Here is a 26,343-nt window from a genome sequence, read left to right as displayed (position 1 = left end):
ACGGAATTTCAGAACTTTTCCTTTTCCCCCCGAGCGGTTCCAAAGTGTCTTGAGGAATGTGTCTTATGATGATCCTCAGAAATAACACTTCTGCTTCTGGTTATTATCCCGGTTGTAATAAACGTCCCAGCTCCGTGCAAGGTATATACTGCTATTATGTTATATTTGCGATTCTAAATGTGACATTGTTGTGTCGAGTTCTGCCGGTCCGGGACCGTGATCCTCCTCGTTCTGGGCGCGCGCGCGCACGTCGTTTCCATGGCAGCGCAGTTGCCGTCGTTTTTCTTGACAACAGAGCGGCGCGGAACGCTCAGAACGCTCGGGAATGTGGGCCGGGGAACGTTCCAGAACCCGCATCTCTGGAAGGAACCGAATGGGGACGTCTCGGGCAGACGCGGCCGCCCATGGGCTGGAGGACGAGGGTGAGGAAGAGGAGTTTTACGGGTCCGAGCATCTGCCGCCGCTCCTCGAGGACGAGGTGAGATGATCCGTTCATCCTTCAGCTCGTTTGCTTGTTAGTGGATCTTCTGGGTGAGGTGCTGGAAAGTCGGGACCCTGGTGTCTAGTTTCGATTTTTTTTATTTTATTTTATTTGATTGGTCTGATCCTTTGCCAACTTCCGGACCACAGAAATTAATTTAGTCAAATTAAACTGGATGGGAAAAAAAAATTGTCTTGATTTTGTCGCCGCTGCCAGCCTCCCCTGGAGCCCCATATTGAAAGTTGAGGGCTTGGGCTATGTAGGGCTATGTAGGGCTATGTAGGCCATTCCTTCAGAACTCCACAGTGGAGGAGCGGGACCGGGTTCTCTGCAACGTCCTCCGGGGAACCGGCCTATTTATGGACGTGTGCGCTGCAGCACCAAGACGCAGATTCTCTGTCCTAAAAGTGCGGTACCGTGTTTATTCTGCATCCAGGAATTAGACCTTTTTTCAGGCCCATTCGGACACTTACCCTCAGTTGCTCAAGCCTCAGTTATACACAGTACCTTTCAAAAAGTTTCCTTAAACTCTGGGCAAATGTTTCATTGCAGGTCACACTTGGCTTCTCTATGAGGCAACTCAAAAACTGTGAATACCATGAAACTGATCTTGATTCACATGGTAGTGATTTTCTGATTATCATGAGCCATCAGTCATAATCGTTAGGTTTTTCCCTTTAATATAGCATATGCATATACAGAATCTACCTTTGCATGCAGTTCTTTGTTTTAGGTTCAATTGTTTACAGTATCTCCTTGTCAGGGGCGGGCCTAGACACCCACTGCCCCTCCCTCCAACACACTCAGAAACTTAATACATATTAAGAATTATGTATTAACCAGATGAACGTATAGAGCTTTCATCTGTGGTAGTTTAGCCCTCCAGTATCAACACCCATATTCCAACCCGTGGATCACCCCAATGCACATTTATAGAAACTAAAAGTGCACAGGTCCATATTGTATTTTTTTTTCTGCGATTTCGCACAACCCAAGAAATTATTTTTGTGACATAATGAACTTGGATTGACAATATTATGAATGAAATGTGTTTTAATTGGAAGCACCCCACTCCACCTTCCCCTTTCGACATGTGTGAGCCCAGCAGCAGCAGTAAGCAGGCACACCGGTGACCCCGCACTCACTTCCCGCATATATGGGTGTGATAGAATTTAGAGTACACAAAGACGCTGACGTCAGCTCATTATTTGATTTGAATTGTCTGTTCCACCTTAAATACTGCTCAGCAATTGAGAAGCCTGCAATACTATTTATTTTACATGGAAATGTCCATATTCATCATAAGTCTATGTGCATATGAGCACAGTTCCCAGGTCAATCTTACAGTGAAAAGGCATGAGTTGATACAATTTCTGCCAGACTTGATAAATGGTGTCACTTGATAGCATTTGTAATAGTCCAGAATTTCGCACTCACCATATGCAGATTTAAAACGTTCTATATTTCTGAGATATCCTGGCTGTAAGATGAACTGTAAGCCCTACAGGCATAAAGCCTGTATGGTTTATGCTGCCTGCCAAGCATTTAAGGTGGAACTGACTATTTGATTGGTGGCCATGCAATCATAATGTCAGGGCAACATTGCGTGTACCAAAACAAATTTGCTGATGCCGGCCCCACCATGATGCCGCCCTGGGCAACTGCCCATGTATGTCAAAAACCGCCACTGCTCTATGTTACTGTGTCCATTAGAAATGTTACATCACAGCCTTGGCGGGCCTTAGCCACTAGGGGTCCCTAGTGGACACTGTATTTTTTACACTTACATTTACATTCACAGCATTCATCAGACACCCTTATCCAGAGCAACTTACAATCAGTAGTTACAGGGACAGTCCCCGCCTGGATCAACTCTGGGTTAAGTGTCTTGCTCAGGGACACAATGGCAGTAAGTGGAGTTTGAACCTGGGTCTTCTGGTTCATAGGCGAGTGTGTTACCCACTAGGCTACTACATTAATTTTATTACTGCATGTGTGTTTGTCGTTCACCTGTGTTATGTTGCCCTGTTGCATGAGTTCATCAGTACCTGTGCATTATAATATACTTCATTTCATCGCAGGAGACACATTTAAAGCCTCTCGGTATTGACTTTAAAAGGTCTTTATTGCAAAATCACTCTGATTTATCTGAGGTATCAAACATGCCTTCAAGCAATGCACATGCATGCTTGGGTGGGCCCATAGAATTTTAATAGTTTCCAAAAGAAGACTATACTGATCAAAGGAGACTTTCAATCAAAATGCAAAACGTTGAAGCAAATGCTGAGGTTCCAAAAAAAGGCATGAACCATTGATCCTTGGGGGTACAGGGACATTCAAATGTGTTGACTTCTGAACAAAGGGCCTGCTATAATCATCAGCTCCCTCCAAATGTCACGCGAGCTGCGATGCTAATTCCGGTGAACGCCTGCTATTGTGACTGCTGACATCTTACTGTACAAGACAAAGAGCCCCATTTACCAGCCTTGGGAAGACGTTTTCTCCAATTTCCCATTTAAATCAACTGCTGAGTGGCTTTCTGTTGGGTTCTATGAAGGTTTTTTTTTTTTTACTGAATGTCCAGCAGAGGCTGCTGGGTCATTTTTGGGCAGGTTTGTGGGTCAATAGCCACGTGTACATGAACATGTGTGTGTGTCCAGGAGAACGTGTCGCTGGCAGACATCCTCTCCCTGCGTGACAGCTGCCTGTCGGAGGAGGAAGTGTTGGCGGTGTGTGTGGAGTGTGTGCGCTCACTGCACGGCATCGCACTGTCCCCGCTCTTTCACACCCTCTGCATTACGCCCGACACCCTGGCCTTCAACGCCCACGGCAACGTGTGCTTCATGGAGCAGCTGAGCGGTGAGTCAGCAGCTCCTTCCCCGATTGGCCAGCGAGGCCAGCGCGGTCTCAGCAAGATAATTGGTGAGGTGCAGCTCGATCGTGAGTCAGCACTCCACTGCTCCGCTGGGAAATGGCATTTTTCAAGATATTGAAATCTCCTGGTGGTGTTTTTTTCACCTTTGTCTCTCTTATGTATACACACACTCATCCTCGGTGTGTAACTCAAGCCACATTTCCACACACTCACTGCTAAACCCATCCTGGGATATTGGTGGCGGGAGAACCTGGATGGGGAGAACTACACACACACACAAAGCTGGGGAGCAATGGGTGAAATAGAACCTTCTAAATTATATATTTTTTTTAAATCACGTCATTGAATCAACATGGCAAATATTGTTCTAGCCTTTCAAGTGTTCTTTTTTAACAAAGTGAAGAGTACGAAGCAGTCTAGACAGTTAGCTGTAAAAGAATGTAAAAATTGTAGTAAGTGGAGAATGAAGTCGTATGGTTAGTGGAGAAGTCTGCTACCAGCCCAGATGGTCCTATTCTACAGATTACCACCTGATCTTCCTCCGTAAAAGCTTTCACAGTTACACGGCAGCAGTAGAGCCTGAAAAGGGTGCTAAATAGGGATCTGAAACATGAGAAATTAAGGCATGTTGTCGCTCCGCTTCACAAAACCGGTGTTCCTTTGGACCGATTTTGGCCCAGTTTTTTTTCCAGATGGAGCAGAGAATATTTAGGTTCTTGTTCTAAATGTTCTGTTTATCCTTCTACCTTGCTTGTACCTGTAACCCTTGGTACCCTCTCTAAGTAGTTTTGGCCACCATGGCCATTTATTGGAGGAAAAAATGATTAAAATAAACCGCGGCAGCCCCACCCTCTGGTGCCCAGCTAAAAAAGAAGTTGCGCAGTGTCTTATTGGGAGTGCCATTATATTTGATTACAGCATGCATTTACCCTGGTATGGTTTCAATAGAGTCATGCACTTATTTCTGTCCAGTCCATTTTCAGTCAAATTTGGGAGAGTTGAACCACTCTGTAAAGCCTTCTCCGTCACACCCCAAAAACTGTCAGATCCTCAAGGAGTTCCTCGTGTGCTCACCTGGGAAGTTTGGTGCTGTAAGTTCAGAGGAGTTGCAGCTTAAAGCAGTGCTGACCTATTTTCTGCTGCTCGCAGAAGCTTCCGGGAGGAGGCGAGTGCCTCCGCTGCGTCTGGAGGAAACAGTGGCCTATTTAAGATCGGGGGCTGTGCTGTGATGTGGGCTGTGATTACTGGCGAGGCCGTCTTTTTTGGCCTGTCTGGCGTTTTTTCGCGCGTGGGTTCCAGCGTGGGTTCGACCTGGCACTAGATGTGGAGGATCTGTAGATGATTTTCTCCCCCCCCTGTTGTGTGCACAGCACACAGTCATTGCTGCTGCTGTATTTGTTCTTCACTTTGCAGATGATCCAGAGGGTTCGTTTGTGCCCCCCGAGTTTGACAAGACGGGTAGCACATTGGAAGTAAGTGCTTTTTTTTTAAACAGTCCTCGTGCAGAATCTTTGCTGAATGTGGCCCCCACATGAGCTGTAGAGATGTATAAATGTAATTAATTTGCCCAACGTCCATCTACATAATGAGAAATCAATACCATTGCAGGGAAAAAACAACATAGCTATGTTTTGCACTATTCTTTTAATCTTGTTTATTCCCTCCCCATCACATTGGCATTTCTATAGCTAATCGTCTCATGTTCCTGTTCATTTCTGATTCTGATGTTTACAACATTTTTACTGCATGCATATGAGGGTGAATATGAGTGTGCGTGTCAGTACTTGTGTGCCAAAGTGTGTCTTATGATGTTGCATTTATTTCATTTTAAAGTTCACTCTTTTATCTTTTAAGTTCTTTCTTTGTCTGTTTTTACTTCATTTGTGGCTGCAGCCGGGTTAAAACATCCAGCACAGCTGAGTTTAGTTCTTAGTTCTATACCCTTCTCTTTCACCTTCATTTCCAGGATTAGGTCCCTCTGGTCCTAATGGGCAGTTTAAAGGCCTCGTGAGGCACTGTTCCAGTTTGGCAAATGTGACATTCATTTGCTTTTTGCAGAATTGTAAGATTTCATTTTTACCTTGATGAATTAAAAAAGGTCTTAAGGACCCTAAAAAGTAACTTGTTGAAACCTGGAGAAACCCTGGGGAGGAAGAGTGAGGATGCAATGCAGAAAATTCATGTATTTTTTTTTTTTGTCATGCTGATGACTTGAGAGATTTGCTAAATTGAAATGGAGTGTCTCATAAAGGCTGTCTGTTCTTAACCCCTAAACACTCACCTTGTGTTCTTGTAAACATTTTTAAGCTGATGTGTGTATTTGTGTGTCAAAGTGTATGCTTTCTCAGTATCTCAGGGGCAGTGGTGGCCTAGCGGTTAAGGAAGTGGCCCCGTAATCAGAAGGTTGTGGGTTCGAATCCCGAACCGTCATGTTTCCACTGAGGTCTCATTGTTGAAGGTCCCAGCCCCATACTGCTCCCTGGGTGCCTGTCATGGTCACCAAGGGTGATGGTTAAATACAGAGGACACGTTTCACCGTGTGCTGTGCAGCAGTGTTTCACAATGACAATCACTTCACTTTTCAAAAGTTTGAACCGCCGATGAGAAAGGACCGTCCCCATACACTTCTCCCTGGGTGCCTGTCATGGCTGCCCACTGCCCACTCAGGGTGATGGGTTAAATTCAGAGGACACATTTCACTGCGTGCACCATGTGCAGTGTATCACTTCACTTTTAAAACGTTTATTTTGCTAAAGCACCCAGCAATGCATGAACACTAATGTGTGGGTATGTATTTATGTTGTTTGTATTTGAGAAGACGTGTAAGCAATATTGCAATTTAGATGAAATTCATTCCCCTGCATCTGAAGATCTCAGTGTTCATCACTTTGACTGACATTCAGATCCTGATCACCATAAGAATTATGAAAATTCAAATAATGGCTACTGAGGCGATACAGAGGACAACAGGGAATTCATGAAAAAATATGGGACATGTTGTGATCTAATGATCTGATCATGTTCCATTGTTTGTGTGATGGCCGGTGCCTGTTAGGGTCATATTTACTCTCTGGGCTGCACCTTGTCTGCTGCGCTGGACTTTGTCATTGATCCCGAGCTGGAGGTGGACCTGGGGGCGGAGACTAAAAGGTTGCTGGAGCAGATGCAGCTGGAATGCCCAGAGGACAGACCACACCCACAGGTACAGAGACTAAAACACAGCCTTTGTCACAGCTAGCAACTCTTTGAAATGTAAATTGAGAATCTCACACTACACCTGAATCAAATTGATAACAGGGCCAGTTCTGGCAAGAAACTGCAGGTTTCAGTTAGGTCTGGTGGGAAGTCATATTGTGACCTTTAGAATCTGTTTATACACAAGCATCATTTTGGTTGTTTGTGGTCAGTAGAAAGTGGTGAGGATGAATCTGTAGAATGCATCGCTGAATTGAAGAATCACCATAGATCACAGCTGAATGAAACACACCAGCTATAAAAATGTCAATGCCATAGGTCTGCTGTTGTCAAATCAATAGAATTGAAGCCAAAAAATTTGAGAGAAAAAATGATGTAAAAAATTGAGGGACAGTGCTAACAGTTGTACTGCAGCCAACCAGCAGGGGCACTATAATGTTTCTTGTTCTGTGAAAAGTCAAGGCAAGAAGGTAATTTTAAATGCTTTAGTTTAGGATGTTTTGTTTCAAGTTTCAAGTTTACAGCACCTTTTATCTCTCTGTATTTGTATCCTTGCAGGACATTATAGCCTTAGAAGACCTCAGGCTCACAGGTGGCTCTCTGACCATTTGTCGAAAACTCTCATCCATCGGAAGACGGGTGCTGTCCATTGAGTCGATTGCAGCATTTCAAGGTTTGACCATGGTTTGCTTTCTGCAGCATTAGACATTTTTGGTGTTTGCTATGTTGAATATTCATAAACCAAAAGGGCTGACCTCCGAACCCCATGTCGCACAGACAGATGGGACACCTCCTGGGAAGATCAGTGGCAGCCACAGGTCAAGGCCTCTCAGCTGTTTGGTCAATACCATTCAGTTAGCATAGAGACTCCATCTCATAGCCTGGATGGATACACCAACGACTGGCATCCATTGCTAGGAAGGAAGCAGGAGGAAGAAGAACTAAGTCTGGGGAAAAAGTGCTGGACTAGGGCTTCTCCCTGGACAGAACTTTTGGAGAATGGACTGGGGACCAGAGATGAGGAGGAGGAAGATGTTGGGTTTCAGGGGGACAGCAGGTCTCAGAACAGCTCACCGGCTCATCACAGGAGCCAAGACAGGCAACGAGTAAGGGCTCGAGGGTTCCTCAACCGTTCCTGCTCGGTTCCAGAATACAACAATCCACCTGTGGCCCTGTCGCCACCCCCTCACCCTGACATCAGCTCCCACGTGGATGACCTTACGGAAATCGGAGCAGAGGAAAACCCGGTGACCCTCCCACCATGCATCTGGGGCAAGTCTTTCCAGCGAGGTTCCACACTGACCAATCACTCAGATCAGCCTTGTTCTGAGACACCCAGCCACACAAAGGCTTCCATTTCTGAAACAAAAGGAGACGTCCCCAAGGACAATAGTGCTCCAGAAACTCTGATGTTTTCCCCCAACATAGAGAGCCACCACAAAATGTACAGTTCCAATAATCACATGACCAAAAGTATGATGTGCCTCAATGAAGAAACTCAGGATGAGGTGAGTTTTCCTGTTAAATACAGGCCCCTGTTGTCTTTTGTACCTTTTTAGCCAGTGCTGGTCCTGTCAATTTACCTCAATCCAGTACTTCTAATGTGAACCATGTGTTTCCCTCAGTGGATCTCACTAAAGGAACTGCTGTCACACTACAACCGATCTCTGACCATCAAAGAGCTGTGGGCTTTATGCTACATCTGCCTCACCTCGCTGCAGACCTACACTGATTTTCCGGGTAAGTCTGTGTCAGTGGTGCTCATTGATTTCTAGGAATATTGAGACTTTAATTTCAGCAAAACACAATGCTATTTCAAAGCCTTTTTTTTTCTTTTTGAAAAGCGTATCTGTGTCTGGACTCGGTGTTCATAGGCTGTGAAGGCGATGTTCTGTTCCTGAAGCCTAAAAACACAGGTACAACTGCGTTAACTGGCTGTGCCGGGTCAAAAAATCAAGACTGTTCCATTTTTCTCTGTTGTTGTCTAAGGGCACAAATGACTCTTTGCCTCTGTAAGTGTGTTTATTTTTGTCTGGCGTGGCTCTCAAAAAGCTCCAGGCTGTAAATGTACAGTAATCCATATAAAAAATGTTTTCCTTTTTTCTTTTCCAGGAACTTGTGATTCTTTTTATCTTGCTCCTGAGTATCTGGAGCATGGTATTGTAACAGAAAAGGTTTGTATGAAGTGTCAATTATGATAATTTGTTAAACCTGTAGGTGTTGTTATTAATTTTATTATTGCAACTACTCATGTGCATGCGAGCAAATCGCTGTCAATACCCTCTGTGCATGACTAAATCTCACCGAGTGCATTTTTTAAGGTTGAATTTCATGTGCAACATTAAGGGCTGTGTTTATGGGGTGGCTGCTATACTCTGGGCGGCAGCCAAGTTCAACTTGTCTCCTAATCAAAAGCTGGCCATGCCCAGGAAGCTGAAGAGGCTTCTGCTAGAAATGGCCAAAAGGACTCCCATTGAAAGGCCGTCGATTGTCATGGCAAAGAAGGTTCGTTTTTTTTTCGCCACTGTTATCCTCAATAAAAACAAGTGGTCTACTCTATTCTTTCCTTATAATATTCAGTAAGTTTGAACACTGAAGTGACTTGTCATGGAATGTATTTTGTAATTTAAATGATAGCTTGCATTGTTACATATGTAGAACTCATATGTGTGTAAATATGCAAATGAGTGGTTCTATGCCACAGAGTTGCCGAGACTACTTGTCCCGTCAGGGAACTTCAGTCGAGGCTGTCTGGTCGCAGTTCATCAAAAGAGTCCGCAAGGTACAGCTCTGACCCAACAGGCCACATTTACAGAATGCTTCTTTGTTCATTTGTTGGTTGATAATTATCTCTCCTCTGCATGCGTTTTTGACAAGTCACTTAATTATTTAGTTGTGCTTTATGCACAGTTTCACCGTTCATCAGAAAGAGCTGAATTTATCAGCTGACGCCTCCACAGCTGAGACCTTGCAGCTGTCTTTTCTTTCACTGCAGACAAATACTGCCCCCCAGCGGCAAAACAATCTTGCTGTCTTGTCCTGCATGGTTTTCAGTGTCGCATTTTTGTGGAAAATACAAAAACCCAGTTAAAACTTCAATGCTACATAATTAAGACAGTAATGTTTCTAATAGTTTTTCTTGATGTTTCTTGAAAAAGCCTTGCTTTGACCGGAATGGAGAGAAAAGCAGTGTGTCGGACGATGGAGGAAACCTGAATGAAGATGTCAAGGCGGGTGTGTTCAAAAACTTCTGCCACGGCCATTATCCCATTATTCAGCCATAGATAAACATATCAGATCACATCAGTGTGTGGGGACGGTGTGGAGACGGTTTGTTTCACTTCAGACATTTTTGGGATAGGGAGGCAATTGTATTGGGGTGATAGACAAACCTCATTTTGTATTTTCCATGTAATGGTCTCATTGTGTACAGGTGTGCCTTATAATGGGGCCAATACCAAGAGACAACCTTTCTCAGTATCAACATTCTGTGGGTATAAAAAGCTGATATTGTCAGTAAGTCATTCTAAGTTCATCATTCACACAGCCACACACGACGTGACTTAACGGACAGGCAGCGTCACTTGGCCATGGCGCGCCTTCGGGTAGGTGGCAGGCAGTCAGATGTTGCCTGGGGTCTGTCATGGGACCCAGCAGTGATGGAAGATGGCCCGCCCTCTTGCATTCAGCATCTTACGGGGATTACGGGGCCGAGTTCATGACAGACCCAGGAGTGAAACCCCACGAGTGACAGACCGCAATGATGACCAGCACCTATGCACTCAGACATTGTTATGCAACTGCCACAAGGCTGCAGAAAAACGTTTACGAGATGCGAGGGTACTAGGGTTTCTAGACAAACCATTCGCAGCTTTCTCCACTGACACCAAGACACCGCTGTGAACTTTTGCAGTGGGCACAAGACCATGTGACCTGGACAATGCAGCAGTGGTCATGCACCATGCACAGAAATGATGGTCGTCAGTGTTGCTGAAGAAGGTGAGGTGAAATATACGCTGAGGACAAAATGGTCCCCAGGGTTTGCTTTGGTGGAGGAGGTGCAACAGTCTGGGCAGGCATCACCAGTCAGTGCAAAACAGATTTGGTTATTTTACATGGCTCAGTCACTGCACGTTCTTACTTCAGAGACATCATAGAACCCATCATCATCCTCCAATTCTTCCAGCGCACCCCCAACTTTCTGTTCATGGATGATAATGCTCCACCACATCGTGGCAGAATTGTCACAGCTCGACTTCAGGAAGTTGGAGTGCCTCATATTTTATGGCCATCAATGTCCCCTGACATGAACCCCATAGAGCACTTCTGGGACCAGTTGAAGCAGGGAAGCGTGTAGCACTTGTGGAAGAGTGGAACACATTGCCTCAGAACAACATCATGAGGCTAGTGAGGAGCATGAGGCGGCGCTGTCAAGCTGTCATTGCAGAAACTGGTGGAAAAACTCCACTAACACTGTCATTTTTTGTTATTTGGGGATATCCCTGCTATATCATAGGGAACTTTTACTTATTTCATTAAAATTCAGAGCAAATAGGAAAAGCATTCATGTAAGTAACAATATTCCCAACTTATTGTGAGAAGTCTACATGCAACAATGTCACTGCTGGGTTGACAGTGGTTGCCAGGGGTCCATCAATTGTTGGACTGCAGTCTATAACCTGCAAGGATGCACATCTCGAACAAAGCGGTTAGTCTACAAAAACGAGTGAAATGTTCTCAGTTGTCTGAGTGTCCAGCTGTCTCCATCCCACTTTTTCTCATGCCCACATGGCTCCAGAGTGTTGACATGTGACCGTATTCTGTTTTCTGAATGTAGGCTTTACACCCATAGCCAGTGAGGGCCGTCTGGCTCCGGTGTCTGGCCCAGTGCCCCATTGCTACCCTGTCCCCACAGCAACGCGCCTGCCTGAAGCTTACACCTCCCCTTCCACACACTTTACCCCCATTGTCCTGGCACGGGACGAGGCAGGCACAGATAAGGAGCCATTGACGGCTGGCATCCCTGGCAATGAGTTGTAAGTACGGCAGGGTCTTTCATTTGGGTTAGGGCCTGGCAACAGATTGTGTGTCTTGAATAGTGATGAGTGTTTTTCTGAATGGAGAAGGGAAGCTCTGTGTTTTCTGTGTTTGAATTGCACCTTGTATTGCTATCTGCATGAAAGGGGCCATATAAATAAATGAAGTCAGACTGATTGATGTACAGACTATTAATTACAGTAAAATGTAAGACATTTACACATGTTTTTTTCTCTTATTCGCCATCAAAATCAACTTCATCGGTTCATGAAGTTGCCTCCAGGGTGTAGTGTGGTTTGTTCATGGGGCTCTCACCTCCAGTAACAGAACACACAAATGTCTGGAGTAAACAAGGGAGACTTGTTCTTCTATTCCCACTGCAGCTGGCTGCAGATACAAATAAGTTGCTTTTCACATTTTGCTGTTGTCTGCATTGTGTATTGTCTTATATTATGTTTGTTTCCTGAAGAGTTACTTTTTGTGATTGTGGCTCATTCCTGAAGGTCCACACATGAGACAGTGACCTGGCCAAACAACCACAAAGCAGAAGATGCTTCTCTGAGAGGAACACCTAAAGATGATGTTCCAGCTTGTCCAGCTGAAGTGCTGGAGGACAGGAGTGGAACTTCCCTCTCCTCTTCTTCCAGTGGAAGGACACTTGTCAATTCCCCATCTCTAAATAATCTGATGTTTGAGAAGTTGGACCCACTTGCTGGTAAACCCACAACAATTTTCAACAACTTCCTTCTGCGCCAGGATCCTCAGACAGGGCACATCACACTGCTCCCGGTCCAGATAGCTTCATCAGTTCCCATTAATGGTTTGGACCTCTCTTCCCTGCCTTTGACCTCAAATCCAGCAGACACCCCGTCATCCTTCAACCCCCAGCCTGAGATCCAGACAAGAAGTTCCGGAGCTGCAGCACCTTCTGCTTATGAAAATATGTCCTTGAAAATATGCTCTAACCCCAACTCCCCCATGCCACAGACCCAAACTCAGGTGACACAGCAGATGAGGCCACTTCAACACCATCATCAATGGGATATATCCCCATGTCCCACCAGCCCACAGTGTTCTGTCCTCCAGAGGGTCTCTTCTCTCCTCAGAAATCAGTTTGCCTTCAATGGCTGCATGGAGAGCCGAGCAGAAGACCTTGGTAACTGGTCAATCAACACTCTTGCATATGATATTATTGTGGCCTTGTCCTGTACTTTTACACTTTAGCATATGGTTTTGTTATACATGATTGCAGTGCTAGAGAAGAAACTCCTAGTCTGTGTTTCCGACACCTTTATATCAGCACACATTGATATTATGAAGCTCAATGTTCTCCAGTCCTCACTGGGTCCATTGCCTAATTTACGCTTTTCTGAAGCATTAATATAAATTTGGATAATTTCAACAATAATATGTTGGTAAAGTCAGAATAATGTCCCCATTGTCTGCTTTTGCATAAGTGACTGTTTTTCTTTGCTAGGAGAGTACATCCTCTCACTGAAAGGCCTGCATTTTGAGACATTTTGCCGGGTCATCATGGAAAAGTTTCCCAAACTCTGCTGGGAGGAGGACATGCTGGAGGAGCTCTACTGTGTGGTCAGCTGTGACCTTCCTTCAGGGTAAGTTTTATTGCCCATCATGATCATCATCCTCATCATCATCATCAGGGGTGGGGTAGTAGCCACCCCCTCACCTATGAACCAGAAGTCCCAGGTTCAAATCCCACTTAATACCTTTGTGTCCCTGAGCAAGAAACTAAACCCTGAGTGTCTCCAGGGGGACTGTCCCTGTAACTACTGATTGTAGGGTGGTAGTAACCTAGTGGGTTACACTCTCGCCTGTGAACCAGAAGACCCAGGTTCAAATCCCACTTACTACCATTGTGTCCCTGAGCAAGACACTTAACCCTGAGTGTCTCCAGGCGGGAACTGTGCCTGTAACTACTGATTGTAAGTCGCTCTGGATAAGGGTGTCTGATAAATGCTGTAAATGTAAATGTAAAATGTAAGTCGCTCTGGATAAGGGCGTCTGATAAATGCTGTAAATGTAAATCATAATTATCATCAGGATAGTTTTTGGATTCATCAGTAAGATTCTTTAATCCAGTGTTTGTTTCTCAGTTCTGCTCCTTGAGAACCTTCTGGCAGATTTCAGTCAAATCCACATTATATTATTTTAGAACATGTTGCATTGGCAAAAGCTAAAGATGCCCCGTAGATTAAAATGAGTACTTCATGATTGATTAACCCTTGCATTGATGAAAATGTTTACAGATTTTTTTGGAAGGACAGTGTATGAAAATATTCTTCAGCAAACCAATTAGTGAGATTTGCTAGTGAGATAAATTGGTGTCATTCAGCCAGTGAAAACTCTTGTACACCCCATGTGGCTAGCCAGGGCACTGCAACCCCACAGTTAAACATCTGGTGCTGAAATTCAAGGAATTCAATAGACCTCCGAGGTGGTCCCATATCCAAATGATTTATTTTTGCAAATGGTAAGTGGCTCAGCACTGAACAGTTCTGGTTGTTTGTGGTGACCATGTTTGAGTTTATTATACCTTTACCTTTGTTTTCATGACTGCCTCAGTAAGGTCACAGACACTCTCTGGGGCTGCAAAATATCACTTTGTAAAGAGGAACCAAGAAATGGCCATTAAAGGACTAGGGGGTTGGCAGATGGAGGGATAGCAACTGCATCAATCTGGGCAGATTAACCCTCACAGCGCACACTTATGACAGCTCTCCACAAACACCCCCCACCCTCCACTCATTTTCATAAGAAGAGGGGGAAAAAGACTCTCGCCTTCAATGAAAAGGGTCCCTATGGAAACCACAGTGGTCCTCATCCGGGAGGAGGATGGCTATTAGCTTTGAGAAACAGGTGTTTACATAAGAGAAAGTAAGAAACAAGGCCATTTTCTCAACAACACCTCCTATTTCGGCCCAACATGTGCACAGAGGTCACAGAGATTCAGATTCACCTGCAGCTGAGATTCCAGTCTGGATAAAGGGAGTGGAGGATCCTTTCCAGGATTTTCTGAGGACTCGTCCTCAGCCCTGTAGGGTGGGTTTCTTCTGGCAGCTGCTGAATGCAAGAGGGCGGGCCGTCTTCCATCACTGCTGGGTCCCATGACAGACCCCAGGCAGGATCTGATCACATTTCTCCTCTGATCTCAGTTTGGTGATGAAGGAACAACTTTGCTGTTCTCTTAGGTTCTCTCATTTCAGCATTGGTCAAAGTGTGGGTTTGTTCTCTTCTCCGAACTGATGTTATGATTGCAGTTTGTTCTTATGATTTTTATTTTTGTGTGTGTGTGTGTGTGTGTGTGTGTGTGTGTGTGTGTGTGTGTGTTTGACCCGTGTCTCTGTCTCCCTTTCTCCTCTCTCTGATATTCTGGCTGCCCACACGCAGAGAGTCTAATGACCAGGCATCAAAGGCAGTAGAAAGGGCAGCGGAGTCACCCCAGCGCTTAGAGCGGAGGATGCAGTGGGTAGAGGAAGCTGACATCCACCAGCCGGAGCTGCCCAGTGCACCTGAACACAGCAGGACTGAAGGAAAGATGCATGAAAACACACCTGAAGCTTTTGGAGAGGCACAGGAAGTGATACCAGTGGAGTGCCACCATGCCAACGCAGGTAGGGTTATTCGTTTTTTATTGTCTTGTTTTAGTTCATTCCGCTGACAGAGGTGTCTTGTTTTGCGATTGGCTGCTTTGATGAATTCGCTTTGATAGTCTGGGACTGGCTGTAGCTATTGAGCTGGACTGATACCAAGTGTACCAGCTTGGCAAGGGACAGAGGGGCCACTGTGGGTGCATTAGAAATAAATTCATTGGAGGGGCATGTCAGGCTCTCCTTCGCACATTCCATTAACCCTCTCGAGGCAGGCGTTGCTGATTTGCAACAGTTAAAACCTAACTCCCTGATTCCCCCACATAAATATTTTATGAGTTTTTTTACTCAGAATTTCCACTGCAGGACTTAGCTACACACAAATGGCCTGCCTGAAGTGCAAAGTACTTGCGTGCTTTACTAAGGACAAAAACTGTGAAATGCAAACATGGCCTTCTCAATGAGGATTTGAGATTTTTTTAAACCATTTAAACCATGTTGTTTTTGTTGTTTTTCTGCCACTGTATTGTGTTGTTACAAAGTGGTATACAAATAAAGTTAGTGTTCATATCATATTCAGTTGTCAGTGTCAATTTATCACAACGGGCCAATGTTGCAAATCTGCAACAACTCAGAATGCATTGCATGTGAAGGTCTCTCTAAAAAAAAAGTCAGGATTCTATTGTACTGCCCCATATGATAATTTCCCCCAAATATAGGATTTTTCCTGTTGCTAAAAGTTAATTTGAGCCTGAAAGGGTTAACAAATGAGCTGTTCTATGCAGCTTGCTGTTTGTGCGGTCAGTAAATCATCTGTAAATGTCCCTAAGTCAATGTCATCATTGATGTGTTGCAGTTAGCAGGCAATCTTGTCCACTTACAACCAGTTGTTACAGGGACAGTCCCCATGGAGCAACTCAGTGTAAGCGGGATTTTCTGGTTCATAGGCGAGTGGGTTACCCGCTAGGCTGCTACCACCACCACTGGCTAGTGTCTGTTTGGTAGTCACCTGTATGTTGAAGACGAGCAACTAGCTACCATCTCTTGTTGTGGGTGTGTCACCCAGAAGATGAACTTTTAAAACAAAGTTTTAAAATGGGAGGAGCCAGTGGATGTCATAAACATTTTTGATTACGTAACATCGTGTTCTGGAAGACTACTGCTCACATAACACAGACCACCGTTAATGTGCTTCTGCCTCTGGTCTGTGCAGGATTGGGCGCTGTCTCTGCCTGTGGTTTTTCTGTGGAGAGTCCAAAGGCAGGGGAGGGGGTTGCTGATAAAAGTCCTTCTGAAGTCGAGCCCTCCCACCCATCGCAGAATTGGGGGGAGGAAGAGGTGAACGATGCTGAGGGCGAGTCAGGCCACCTGAGCCAAGACAGCTCCACGGACATGGAGGATACAGACACTCTGGACTCTGAGCGGACACTGTCCCCCAGCAGGACCGCTCTGCTGGGCCGCAGATACAACCCCGCCTGGGCCCTGGCCCTCTATGGAGAGGACTGCTTCAACCAGGACGTGGTGAGGTACACCGAAAAACTCGGCCAGCACAACTCCTCACCAAGCCTGGAGGAGAAAACGCAGGTGAAAAAGAGATGATGTTCCGTTGTCCCAGTCCTGCATCTCCGTCTGTCCTCTGCTCTTTTCTCTATGTTGTCCTCGTTGCTATATGTGTCTTTTCACTAATTTCTCTAACAAATGTTTTTGATGCAAACATTTGAAAAGGAATCACCGCCCTTAGAACCAGATCTCTACCAGGTATGTTGTTCTAACGTTCCGTTATGCAGAATGAATTTCTGGCATGCTACAGAAACCTGTCAATCACACCAGATCAAGATGTGTGATTGGTGCGTAAACAACAGTCTAAATGATTATCATGATAAGCACACAGCGCTGGGATTATCATGCATAATACAGTATCATCGTGCAGCCTTTGTGTGGGCGCGCTTTGATGATAATACCATTGTGGTTGCTTTTATTTTTGGCTCTGTTTTTTTGCTCTTGGCCATCGAGAGAAACACCTCTCTGTGTGTCAGACGTGCTCCTCCTCTCACTTCAAAGCACCATTGATTCCTGTTACCATGGTGAAGGGCTGAGTTCATCGCTCCCTGTAATCATGGTGGGGTTAGAACCCATCTTTGTTGGTTTGTTTCTTTTTTACCGTTTGTTTTTTACTGCATCTTTACCACAGAGCATTTTTTACAAGCATTAAAATGGTCTCTTATTGCTAAAATGTGGAGCTTATACACTACAAGTCAAAAGTCTGGATGCACACTGTGGTGGTTATGGAGAGAAGTTTATAGATATTTCTGTTGCAGGAGAAAGTGAAGTATGTTTCATGAATCTGTTTTTTCAGAGTTGCCTCTTATTACCTTCATGGCTGCTTTGTTCAAATTGTTGTCATCGAAGCCGATTCATGAGCTGCTGTTTTATTTATCATATAACCTGTGTTTTCATTTTTTTTCTAGAATGCGAAACCCATAAATAAGTACGTGCATCCAAACTTTTGATACTGTGTAGCTAATAAGATTCTGTGGGAAATGTGTGCATTTATTTTGTCATTAGCTGACATTGCTATGTACAAATTGTATTTTGATAAATTTTATTATTTTTAATTAATTAATCATGCCATTGTTCCAAAAAATATATAGTGCATCCATTACGGTTTGCCATATACTGTAAATATCTTCCCATTAACCCATTATCTGTAGTCATAAATTTAAATAGGATGTGAGGAATGAAGCACATCAGTACAGCTGCTTGCTCCTTTCAACAAATAGTTGGCTGTGGTCTGAAACTAGTGAAGCTGATCAGTGAATTTCCTGAACTTCCCAGAGAGTAAGGGGCTAAAACCATGAGAATTAAAATCACTGAGAGAATGTGTAACATTGTGTGAATGTAATGTTTAAGTAAATTTTGTTTTTGAGTGATCCACTGTGTTTTCTGGCATGTAGGAGCTTCAGCAGCAACTGACAATAGAGACAAGAAACCTGAGGAAGACTAGAAATTTCTACCATAAACTAATCTTCCAAGAAAAGAAAAATAAAGGTGTGCCTCTTTGCAAGTCATTTTTAAAGTATCTCAGTGACTAATTAATCAGCAAATGTCTATGGTTCTGTAATGTTTTATCCCTTCTATAGGTTCAGATGCCAAAATGATGCTGTCTAAACTGAAGGTTCAGTTGGAGGAGCTGAAATCCAAAGTGCTGTTCCTGGACTCTGTTAGGAGATATCTTGAGGTTGGACACTTTAATGTGCAAGCTTTGTAATACTGGAACTAGGGGAGACCTCAGCAGTCCATCTCTTTATGATGTGAAAATGTGCATGTGAACCAACTGCATGTGTTCCTCTCGGAGAATTTATATTCCTAGAAGTGGATTTTGAGTTTGTCATTTTAGACATTGTTCCCCCTGTGTTCTTCCTTGTCCCGTTTTTTTTTTACCCGGTGTTATGTTGTGTCGTACCATGGTCCTGACTGGGCTGAAGTTAGCCTCTCTGTGTGCTGACAGGTCCTATTTGTGAAACAACAGGGTGTGGAGGTGGGTCTGCTGCCCTCTCTGGTCACAGATGGTACTGCAAATCCAGCTGTGCTGAACTTGTTGTCTGAACCCAGGAAAGGGAAGTGTGGCCTTGTGGGCAGCAGCCCTGTGTTGGCTGGAACCCCCATGGGCCTCATGTCCTACTTGTATGCCAGGTGACCATAAGAAAAGACATTTATATCAGTCATCCAGTACTGAGTTGATTAAAGATGATGTATTGCTTCCAGTTCAGTATAATTACACAGCAAAATACTGTGCATGTATGGACCTTAAAAATGAGAAAAAATACCACTTCCAGATTTATTTAATTTAACAAGCATGGTTATTAAGAAAATAAAAAAAAACTTCTCACGGTCACATTGATTCCTTGTTATTAATTCCCTGTCATGAAATTACCTAAAAGTCCACCCAAACAAAGAAATGCACTCACGTGCCAAAAGAAATTAGCAATTGTGATTGAAAACATGCTTGTTAAATTACATCTGATGATCTTTGTTTCCATTATTATTTTACACTCAAAAAAGATTTGACAAATTGCCTTTTTTCCCCATTATTATTTTACTGTGGAAATGCTTTGTCTAGAAATGCTCATTTGGAGGGCTACATCCAGCAATTCCTCTATACGTACCGCTACTTCTGCACACCAGAAGATTTTCTCCACTTCCTGATGGACACGTTCAGTCGGGTGTCAGGGTAAGAACCATACTTAGACAATCCTCTTGTGACCTTTGCCCTTTAAAATCAGTGAAACGTTACCTTTGTGGGTTTCTTCCTCCAGAGAAAATCATGATGACCCTTTGTCAGATGCCTCAAAAGTCTACCACAGAACCCTGGAACTTCTGCGGATCTGGGTTGAAGACTGCCGGCTGGTGGACTTCACCCCCAAGTCTAATCTGCTGCACACCTTAAACAATTTCCTCTGTGCTGAGGTGACTGGTTTTATTACCCCAGTGTGGAACACCACCGTCTCCCCAGCAGATTAGTTTTTGGGACTCTGAAGCAATAGATCGACTACAGTCTGTAACTGGCTTCCAATAACCTGCGCTTATAAAGTGTCCAACTATTGGATGTGTTTTATAAAGAGGAATAATTGTCTGATTCACTTGTCACATGCATAGTTACTGATATGTGTCTCTTGTCCATAGGTGGCCCCTGTAGACAGCCGAGGAGAAAGCCTGATCGCTCTGCTGCAGACCACACCCAGGAAAAGGTGGCGCCACAGGCTCGGTGTTCGCTCCGGGAGCCCAATTGGTTGCCTCGAGGATGGTGATGCTCTGTCCCTCCAGTCCTTTGGTAGGAAATCCTCCATCGACGATTGTGGGAGAAAGGTCTGTGCACAATTAATCTTTCCGTAATTGCACATAAATAACAATTTTTAAAGATTATAATGTATGTTAACTTTATTGTTAGCCATTTTATTAAATATTTATAATTGATCTAAAATTTAAGTAGACATATTGTAGAGTGATTCTAATCGCTGTAAGACTGTGGTTGTTTGGTCAAAACTCTCTGCATGCCTGTCTGTGTGCACAGAGCTTCCAGTGGAGGATCTCACGCGTGGTGGAGCCTCAGTTGTCTATGCCCAAAGAGAAGATGTTCTCCATCGCCGCGGCACTGCCCCGACCGTGTTACTCCTCCCTCCTGACCCAGCTGCCACCTTCCTGCCTGCGCAGTGAGGAGCGGCTGCCCTTCGGCCAGAGCCAGTGCAGCGCCCAGCAGGCTGCCCAGCAGCTCACACTGCTGGAGCAGGTACGAATGAATCAAAAACAGGAAGCTTCATATCTTTTAATTCTTTGAAAAGTTTAAAAAGCTCTCATATACAAAAGAGCCTCATATATGTGCTTAACAATTTTTTGTTAACTTCATGAGGAATTGTGAGTGATTTTATACTTTCAGTCTTCACAATGTTATATAAATTCATGAAAACGTTTTAGAATAATGATTTTAGAATATAATTGGGAGCGTTATCCTGTTTATCGTGGACAACATGGTCACTCATATATCTATATATTGTTTCTATAACAAAGGTATTGAAGGAAAATACCTCAATACCCTGTTATGCTGCGTCTATCATGTTTTTGTATTATCCTGAAGGGGGCGACAATCAGTTGAGCGTCGGGAATGGAGTCATGATGGAATGAGAGACGCACTCTGCTTGTTTCTGCATGTTCCCCTCAGGAGGTGTTCCAGGGTTGCCATCCAGTTCACTTCCTCAACTCCAGAGCTCAAGGCATCAGGGACAAGTCCATGAGTGTGAGCAAGTAAGCTCGTCCAGTCAAGACACACAAATTTCAACTCAGATCTTTTCATTGCAGTAAATCGGTTTATATTATATTATTTTATAAAGTGCATGTAGGTTTTGAACCCTGTTCTGCCATTCTGAACGGCACAGATGTGTGTCACCTGAAAGTCCAGCACTAGAGGGCAGCGGCCTCTTCCTCTCTGTGACCTCACTTCAGGACAGCCCCCTCCAGCTGCTCCTGCAATACGCTGATGATGTCACCAACTGGGTTTCCGCCGAGGTTGTCATCTGTGATTCGGTGAAGGTGATGACCACCTTAATGTTACATAATGTAAAATGTCCTAAATAAGGATTCTTTATAACAACAAAAAGAAAACTGTTCAGATGATGAGCCTTCTGGTGTCCAGTTGACATGGACTGAAAGCACAAACGCAGAAATAATAAAAGTGGGGAATCAGGGTGACCTCCCGAAATGAAAAATCTGATGGAGCACAAACTGCTCCTTGAGCTGGAACAGCTCAGATGAGGAACATTGCTGCAGCGTGGAGGTGTAGCAACATCTGTCTACCTCCTGATTTCAGGCCCAGGCTGGACTGATCTCAAAGTTTCTCTCGGTCGCCAAGTACTGCTACGAGTCCCGGAACTTCGCCACGGCCATGCAGGTCCTGGGAGGCCTGGAGAACGTGATTGTCAGGCAATTACCCGTAAGTATGGGAAGAGTAAAATGAGTCTCCGCTATTTAATCGTAATCCCCCTCGCCTGGTGGAAATTTGTTTGCTGGAGGAAGGTGAGCCCCGGTGCGGCATGAGAAGATTGCAGTTGCTTATCTGGGGTTGTGGCAGACGTGGGCAGAAGGATGCGATATTCCTCGCCATAATTACCATTTGTGGAAATTGCTTCATAATTGCCTCTTCTGTGTTCTGTGGCTTATAATAATTTATGTTTAAATTAATGGGGAGTGCCTGTTTTTGTAAGTGTCTATCAAATACCTGTCATCTGTCATCCTCCCTGATGCTCTGTGTGTGTGTGCATGTGTGTGTGTGTGTTAAATGAACAAAAAGACATAATTTTTCTCACCATTTGACTGAAATCCTGTGGATTCTGTAGGCATGGAAGCAGCTGAACGCTAAAGTCTGTGAGGTGCTGGAGGAGCTGCGGGCGGTGCAGGTAAAGTCAAAAGTGAAGTTAAAGTGAAGTGATTGTCACTTGTGACACACAGCAGCACAGCACACGTTGCACACAGTGAAATTTGTCCTTTGCATTTAACCCATCACCCTTAGTGAGCAGTGGGCAGTTTGCTTTGCTCAGTGGCACCTTGGCGGATCGGGATTCGAACTAGCAACCTTCTGATTCAGAAAGTATACTTTCTGAATATGTTAATTTGGGAGAAGGCAGTTCCAGTCTAATCCTAAAAGAAGCTGTCAGTAAATTTAGCTTTTTACTGGATCTGCCTAAAGGGTGCAGTCGTAAGACAAATAATCACAATTTTACATTTACAGCATTTATCAGACGCCCTTATCCAGAGTGACTTATAATCAGTAGTTACAGGGACAGTCCCCCCCTGGAGCAACTTAGGGTTAAGTATCTTGCTCAGGGACACAATGGTAGTAAGTGGGATTTGAGCCTGGGTCTTCTGGTTCATAGAAGGCCCAGGCTACTACCACCCAATAGGACAGTGGGAACATATGACAATAAATAAGGTCAGTGGTGCAGTGGTAATCAAGACTTATAGAACAAGACAAACATTATAAGATTTCACAAGCCAATGCAAAACTATACAAACTAAAAAATACATGGTTTGATAAAACAGTACAAAACAATAGTAATTTTGTGGGAAAGCTTTAAAAAGAACTATAGTATTGTAATTGGCATGTATTCATTGTTTTATTTTTTCTGGGGGTAAAATTAAACTTATTAGCAGTTAATTTAATATTATATGCCAATGGGGGGAGTTGGGATCTGTCAGTTTGTGAGATATTCTAAATATCTGAGTACTTGTGAGGACGGGTGTGGGAAAGAGGAACTGCGACTGTGGCTGATGTGACCTGACTGTATGTAAATGACATGAATCAAGTCCTACATTGTGTCTGAAAATGCATTACACACTTATGGGATTAAGGACAAGGTGTTAAAAGTTAATTAATGCCTTTCTTTACCTGAATGATGGCATCTAGATTGAGCCCCTACCTGAACAGTGTGTGTGTGTGTGTGTGTGTTTCAGGTTTTCTTGAAGAGCGATAACTTGTGTCTGGTCGAAAGTGACCATGTGAGGTTGAGGCCCACCCTCCCTGCTGCCCACATCTTGGCCATGCACCTTCAGCAGATGGAGATCGGCGCTTTCACCCTGACCAGTGGTGCCTACAAGTGGCCAAAGCTGAGGTAGGCCTGCACAGTTGCAGAGAAACAGGCTCCTTGATCTTTACTGTCGCCTTTTAACTGATGAGCTGTAAAAACTGATGGCAGGATAAACCATGGACTTCAAACATTCATATCAGAGAGGCAATCAAGAGCCCAAAGAAGCTGCAGGAATTTATGGCACAAAGTGACCACTCCTTGCTTATTATGGTCATTCTGCCTCTTCTGAGCTGTGGCCAGGGTGTTGAAATCACACTCCTAAAATCCTGGTGTGTTTGTTAGGTCAGACTTTTGAATCCTACATTTAATCCTACATGGAAGCAGCATCTCTTTGCAGAAGTCCATGGATCTTCCAATGTTACATTCATTAAGGAGATCTTCATCCAAAGGGCTAGAATTCCAGCACCCAGATAATTCGTATTCGTATAAAAGATAATTCGGCATTCGTATAAAAGCTACTGAATACAAAGTGCATGAACCTTCAAAATCAAGCACAAGCAAATACAGGCGGTTGGATGGGAGATGTCCTCTGTTTGGTTGATCATGGTATGAAATGCATTGGCCTAAATAAGAACTTCAGTAAGGAGTTTCACCATTAAAAAAAAAAAAAAAACTCTCCCTAGCTCCCTAAAGTCTCCCTATAGACAGGACGCCAGGGTTGTTCCATGTGCTAGCGTCCTGTATTGCCACAGCTGCCGATTCCTCCGTCATCCTTGGAGATCCAGGGCTCCGCAGTACTGGGGCCCGTTGGAAGCCAGATGGTGCATCCTGGGCATGGGAACAAGTTGGGGATGGAACAGATGCCTGGGTCAGGACAGGGTAGTGACACATCTGCTTTAGTCGCAGACACGATCTGGTTCCTTCACTGATCGGCTAATTCAGGTCACTCCTGCGGCGAGGACGGCTCTCGCAACAACACTTTTGTTTCTGGTCGGCGGCCAAAATTTCCGTCTCACACTCGGCAACTTTTTACCTTCCCCCGTCCTTATGTTCTTCCCACTCCTCCTCTTCATCATGGGCCATGCTTCACACACTGTTTATGAGCAAGGAGAACACGTTAATCCACAGGCAAGCCAAGCGAAGCAGGTTTTGTATGGTGAATCAAGACAACATTCTAGAACAAGGCTGCTTCGCTGGGCCCTGAATAGAATAAAAGAAAGAAAAAAAAAGACATTTTATTAGTGATACAGAGACAATTATATTTTATTAGACAGGATTAGACATAATCCTGACATAATCATAAATGAATGCTGTGAGGTGGGGGTCTGTGTATGTATAGTGCACCTTTGGTTTTTTTTTTGTTCCAGGAGCATTGCTCAGGTGGTGAGTCAGGTCCACGCCTTTCAGGAGAGCGAGTATCCCTTCGCCGCCGACCCCAAGCTGCAGGCGTACCTGCGCCTGCGCATCACCCACCTCTGCTCCTGCGACGTGGCCCTCCTCGCCGCCGACAACCAGGCCAACTTCCCTCTGACCGCTGAGCGCCACGCCCACAGAATCCAGGACACGCTGCGCCGGGTCAGGGCCACCTTCCAGTAACCCACCTGTGGGACATTTTGACATTTTCTAAGATTTTGTGTGGGTGACACTAATGAGAGGATTCTATTGCGTTTGGTAATGACAGAAATGCAAGTCAACTCAGATTATATTTTGCAGATTTAACGTAATCATTGGAAGATTATGTACATTTGAGATACAAAGATCGTTTGTTAGGTCGACTAATGCATGTTATCTGCTTGTTTTGGTAAGAGTGGTCATGGGATTTGATTTACATTTCAGAATATCAGAGGATTTTCAAGTTCTGCTGCAGGTTCCTCGCCTTAGTTGCTTTGTCCAGACCTCTTTTATTGTTTAAAAAAAATGCATCCTGCGTGTCTAAGGCTCATCCCTTGAGGAAATATAAGAAATCTTATGAGGAAATTCGATGTTTATCAGGTTTCATTCACCAGGCCTCTGTTTTTTTGTTTTTTTTTTAACAACTCGGAATATCCGTCCCGTCCTGCGCTTTAGAGTGCGTGTCCAGTGCTGGGCCACCTCGCCGAGGAAGTAGCGCCCTTGGGGGTGACGTCCAGGGCGCAGCCCCGCCAGGCCGGACCCCCGCTCTTTGTTTTGGGACAGGATCAGTGGGGGCGGCTTCAAAGGCCGCGAGATAAAGGGCCGTAATTGGAAAGCGAAGACTTCGAGCCCTCCGACCTGGAGATCAGCGATAAAGGAAACACTCGACATGCCGCTATCAGCATTGTTCCAGCTAAACGATCCTTTAGCGCCTTTGTCTTCTGACCGGTGGCCGCCAGACCGGTCGGAATAAACGCGCAGATTGGCACCGACATTCTCGAACCGACGACCGGCTCGCCAGATGTGTTTGCGTTATTTGTCTTTTTTTTTTTTTTTACCGTTCTCATCAGTTTAGTGTTCACTGTAAAACACGAAGACATGATGTTTGCGGCTTAAATAAATTCCGGACTGCGAATAAAAACCACACCGTGCGTGGAATTGTGTTCATTTGTTGAATTCCGGCGTTTAGAACCCCGGGCCACCCAGTCAGCATTAGCATTTCAACCGCAGCTCAATCAAACCTAATTGTGTCGCTACTGTAATCCCTTTGATCTGCGCCGCTGAGCCGCGCGTCGCCAAACGTCGCCGTTGCGCCACTGGCGCCAGCGCGCGCCGGGGTACCGGGGACCGACGTGTCACCGTCGCTTGTCTACTCCTCGGACATTAAAAAGAAAATGAAAATAATAAAAAAATAATAATACTAATAAAAACGCTGAGGTGCGCGCGCGTTTTGCCGACGATAAGAATTCGCCTTGGACACGTTAAACGCCGGCGATAAGCGCGGGATTCGCTGAATGCATCACTCTCGGCCCCCGGGTGATTTCATCACCTCGTTATACCTTGAACTCACAATATTGCACGAGCCCACTAATTCAGCAAAAAAAAAAAAAAAAAAAAACTCCAATTTCAACACCCACCCACCCACCCCCCAAAAAGACAGCGGAGGCAGGCCCATCG

At 44.6% G+C, this 26,343-nt stretch overlaps 1 protein-coding gene across 7 annotated transcripts; it reads left to right on the top strand.

Moving 5' to 3' along the window:
- The first annotated feature begins 265 nt into the window (after window positions 1-265).
- Window positions 266-26,284, top strand: kndc1 (kinase non-catalytic C-lobe domain containing 1). Of its 7 annotated transcripts, XM_028989346.1 has the most exons (32): window positions 266-478; window positions 3,142-3,340; window positions 4,770-4,828; window positions 6,412-6,558; window positions 7,110-7,224; window positions 7,329-8,059; window positions 8,177-8,291; window positions 8,396-8,467; window positions 8,664-8,725; window positions 8,898-9,056; window positions 9,256-9,333; window positions 9,710-9,785; window positions 11,389-11,587; window positions 12,092-12,744; window positions 13,066-13,204; window positions 15,000-15,223; window positions 16,413-16,783; window positions 16,925-16,957; window positions 18,154-18,247; window positions 18,340-18,437; window positions 18,708-18,892; window positions 19,320-19,430; window positions 19,516-19,666; window positions 19,883-20,065; window positions 20,271-20,486; window positions 20,916-20,998; window positions 21,130-21,283; window positions 21,561-21,683; window positions 22,087-22,146; window positions 23,201-23,358; window positions 24,642-24,877; window positions 25,342-26,284. In XM_028989346.1, exons 1-31 carry the CDS (start codon window positions 326-328, stop codon window positions 24,868-24,870), a joined length of 5,430 nt encoding a protein of 1,809 aa, XP_028845179.1. In that variant the 5' UTR covers window positions 266-325; the 3' UTR covers window positions 24,871-24,877; window positions 25,342-26,284. The 7 variants fall into 7 exon arrangements, 6 of the variants coding, with proteins under 6 accessions (XP_028845179.1, XP_028845178.1, XP_028845180.1 ...); XM_028989345.1 differs by having other exon boundaries at window positions 24,642-26,284; XM_028989347.1 differs by lacking the exon at window positions 16,925-16,957 and having other exon boundaries at window positions 24,642-26,284.
- Window positions 26,285-26,343: the final 59 nt, after the last annotated feature.

The sequence above is a fragment of the Denticeps clupeoides genome, chromosome 8, assembly GCF_900700375.1.
Source record: "Denticeps clupeoides chromosome 8, fDenClu1.1, whole genome shotgun sequence".
Classification (NCBI taxonomy): domain Eukaryota; kingdom Metazoa; phylum Chordata; class Actinopteri; order Clupeiformes; family Denticipitidae; genus Denticeps; species Denticeps clupeoides.
The sequence above is the reverse complement of the archived record's forward strand: the minus strand, read 5'-3'. Positions and strand labels throughout refer to the sequence as shown.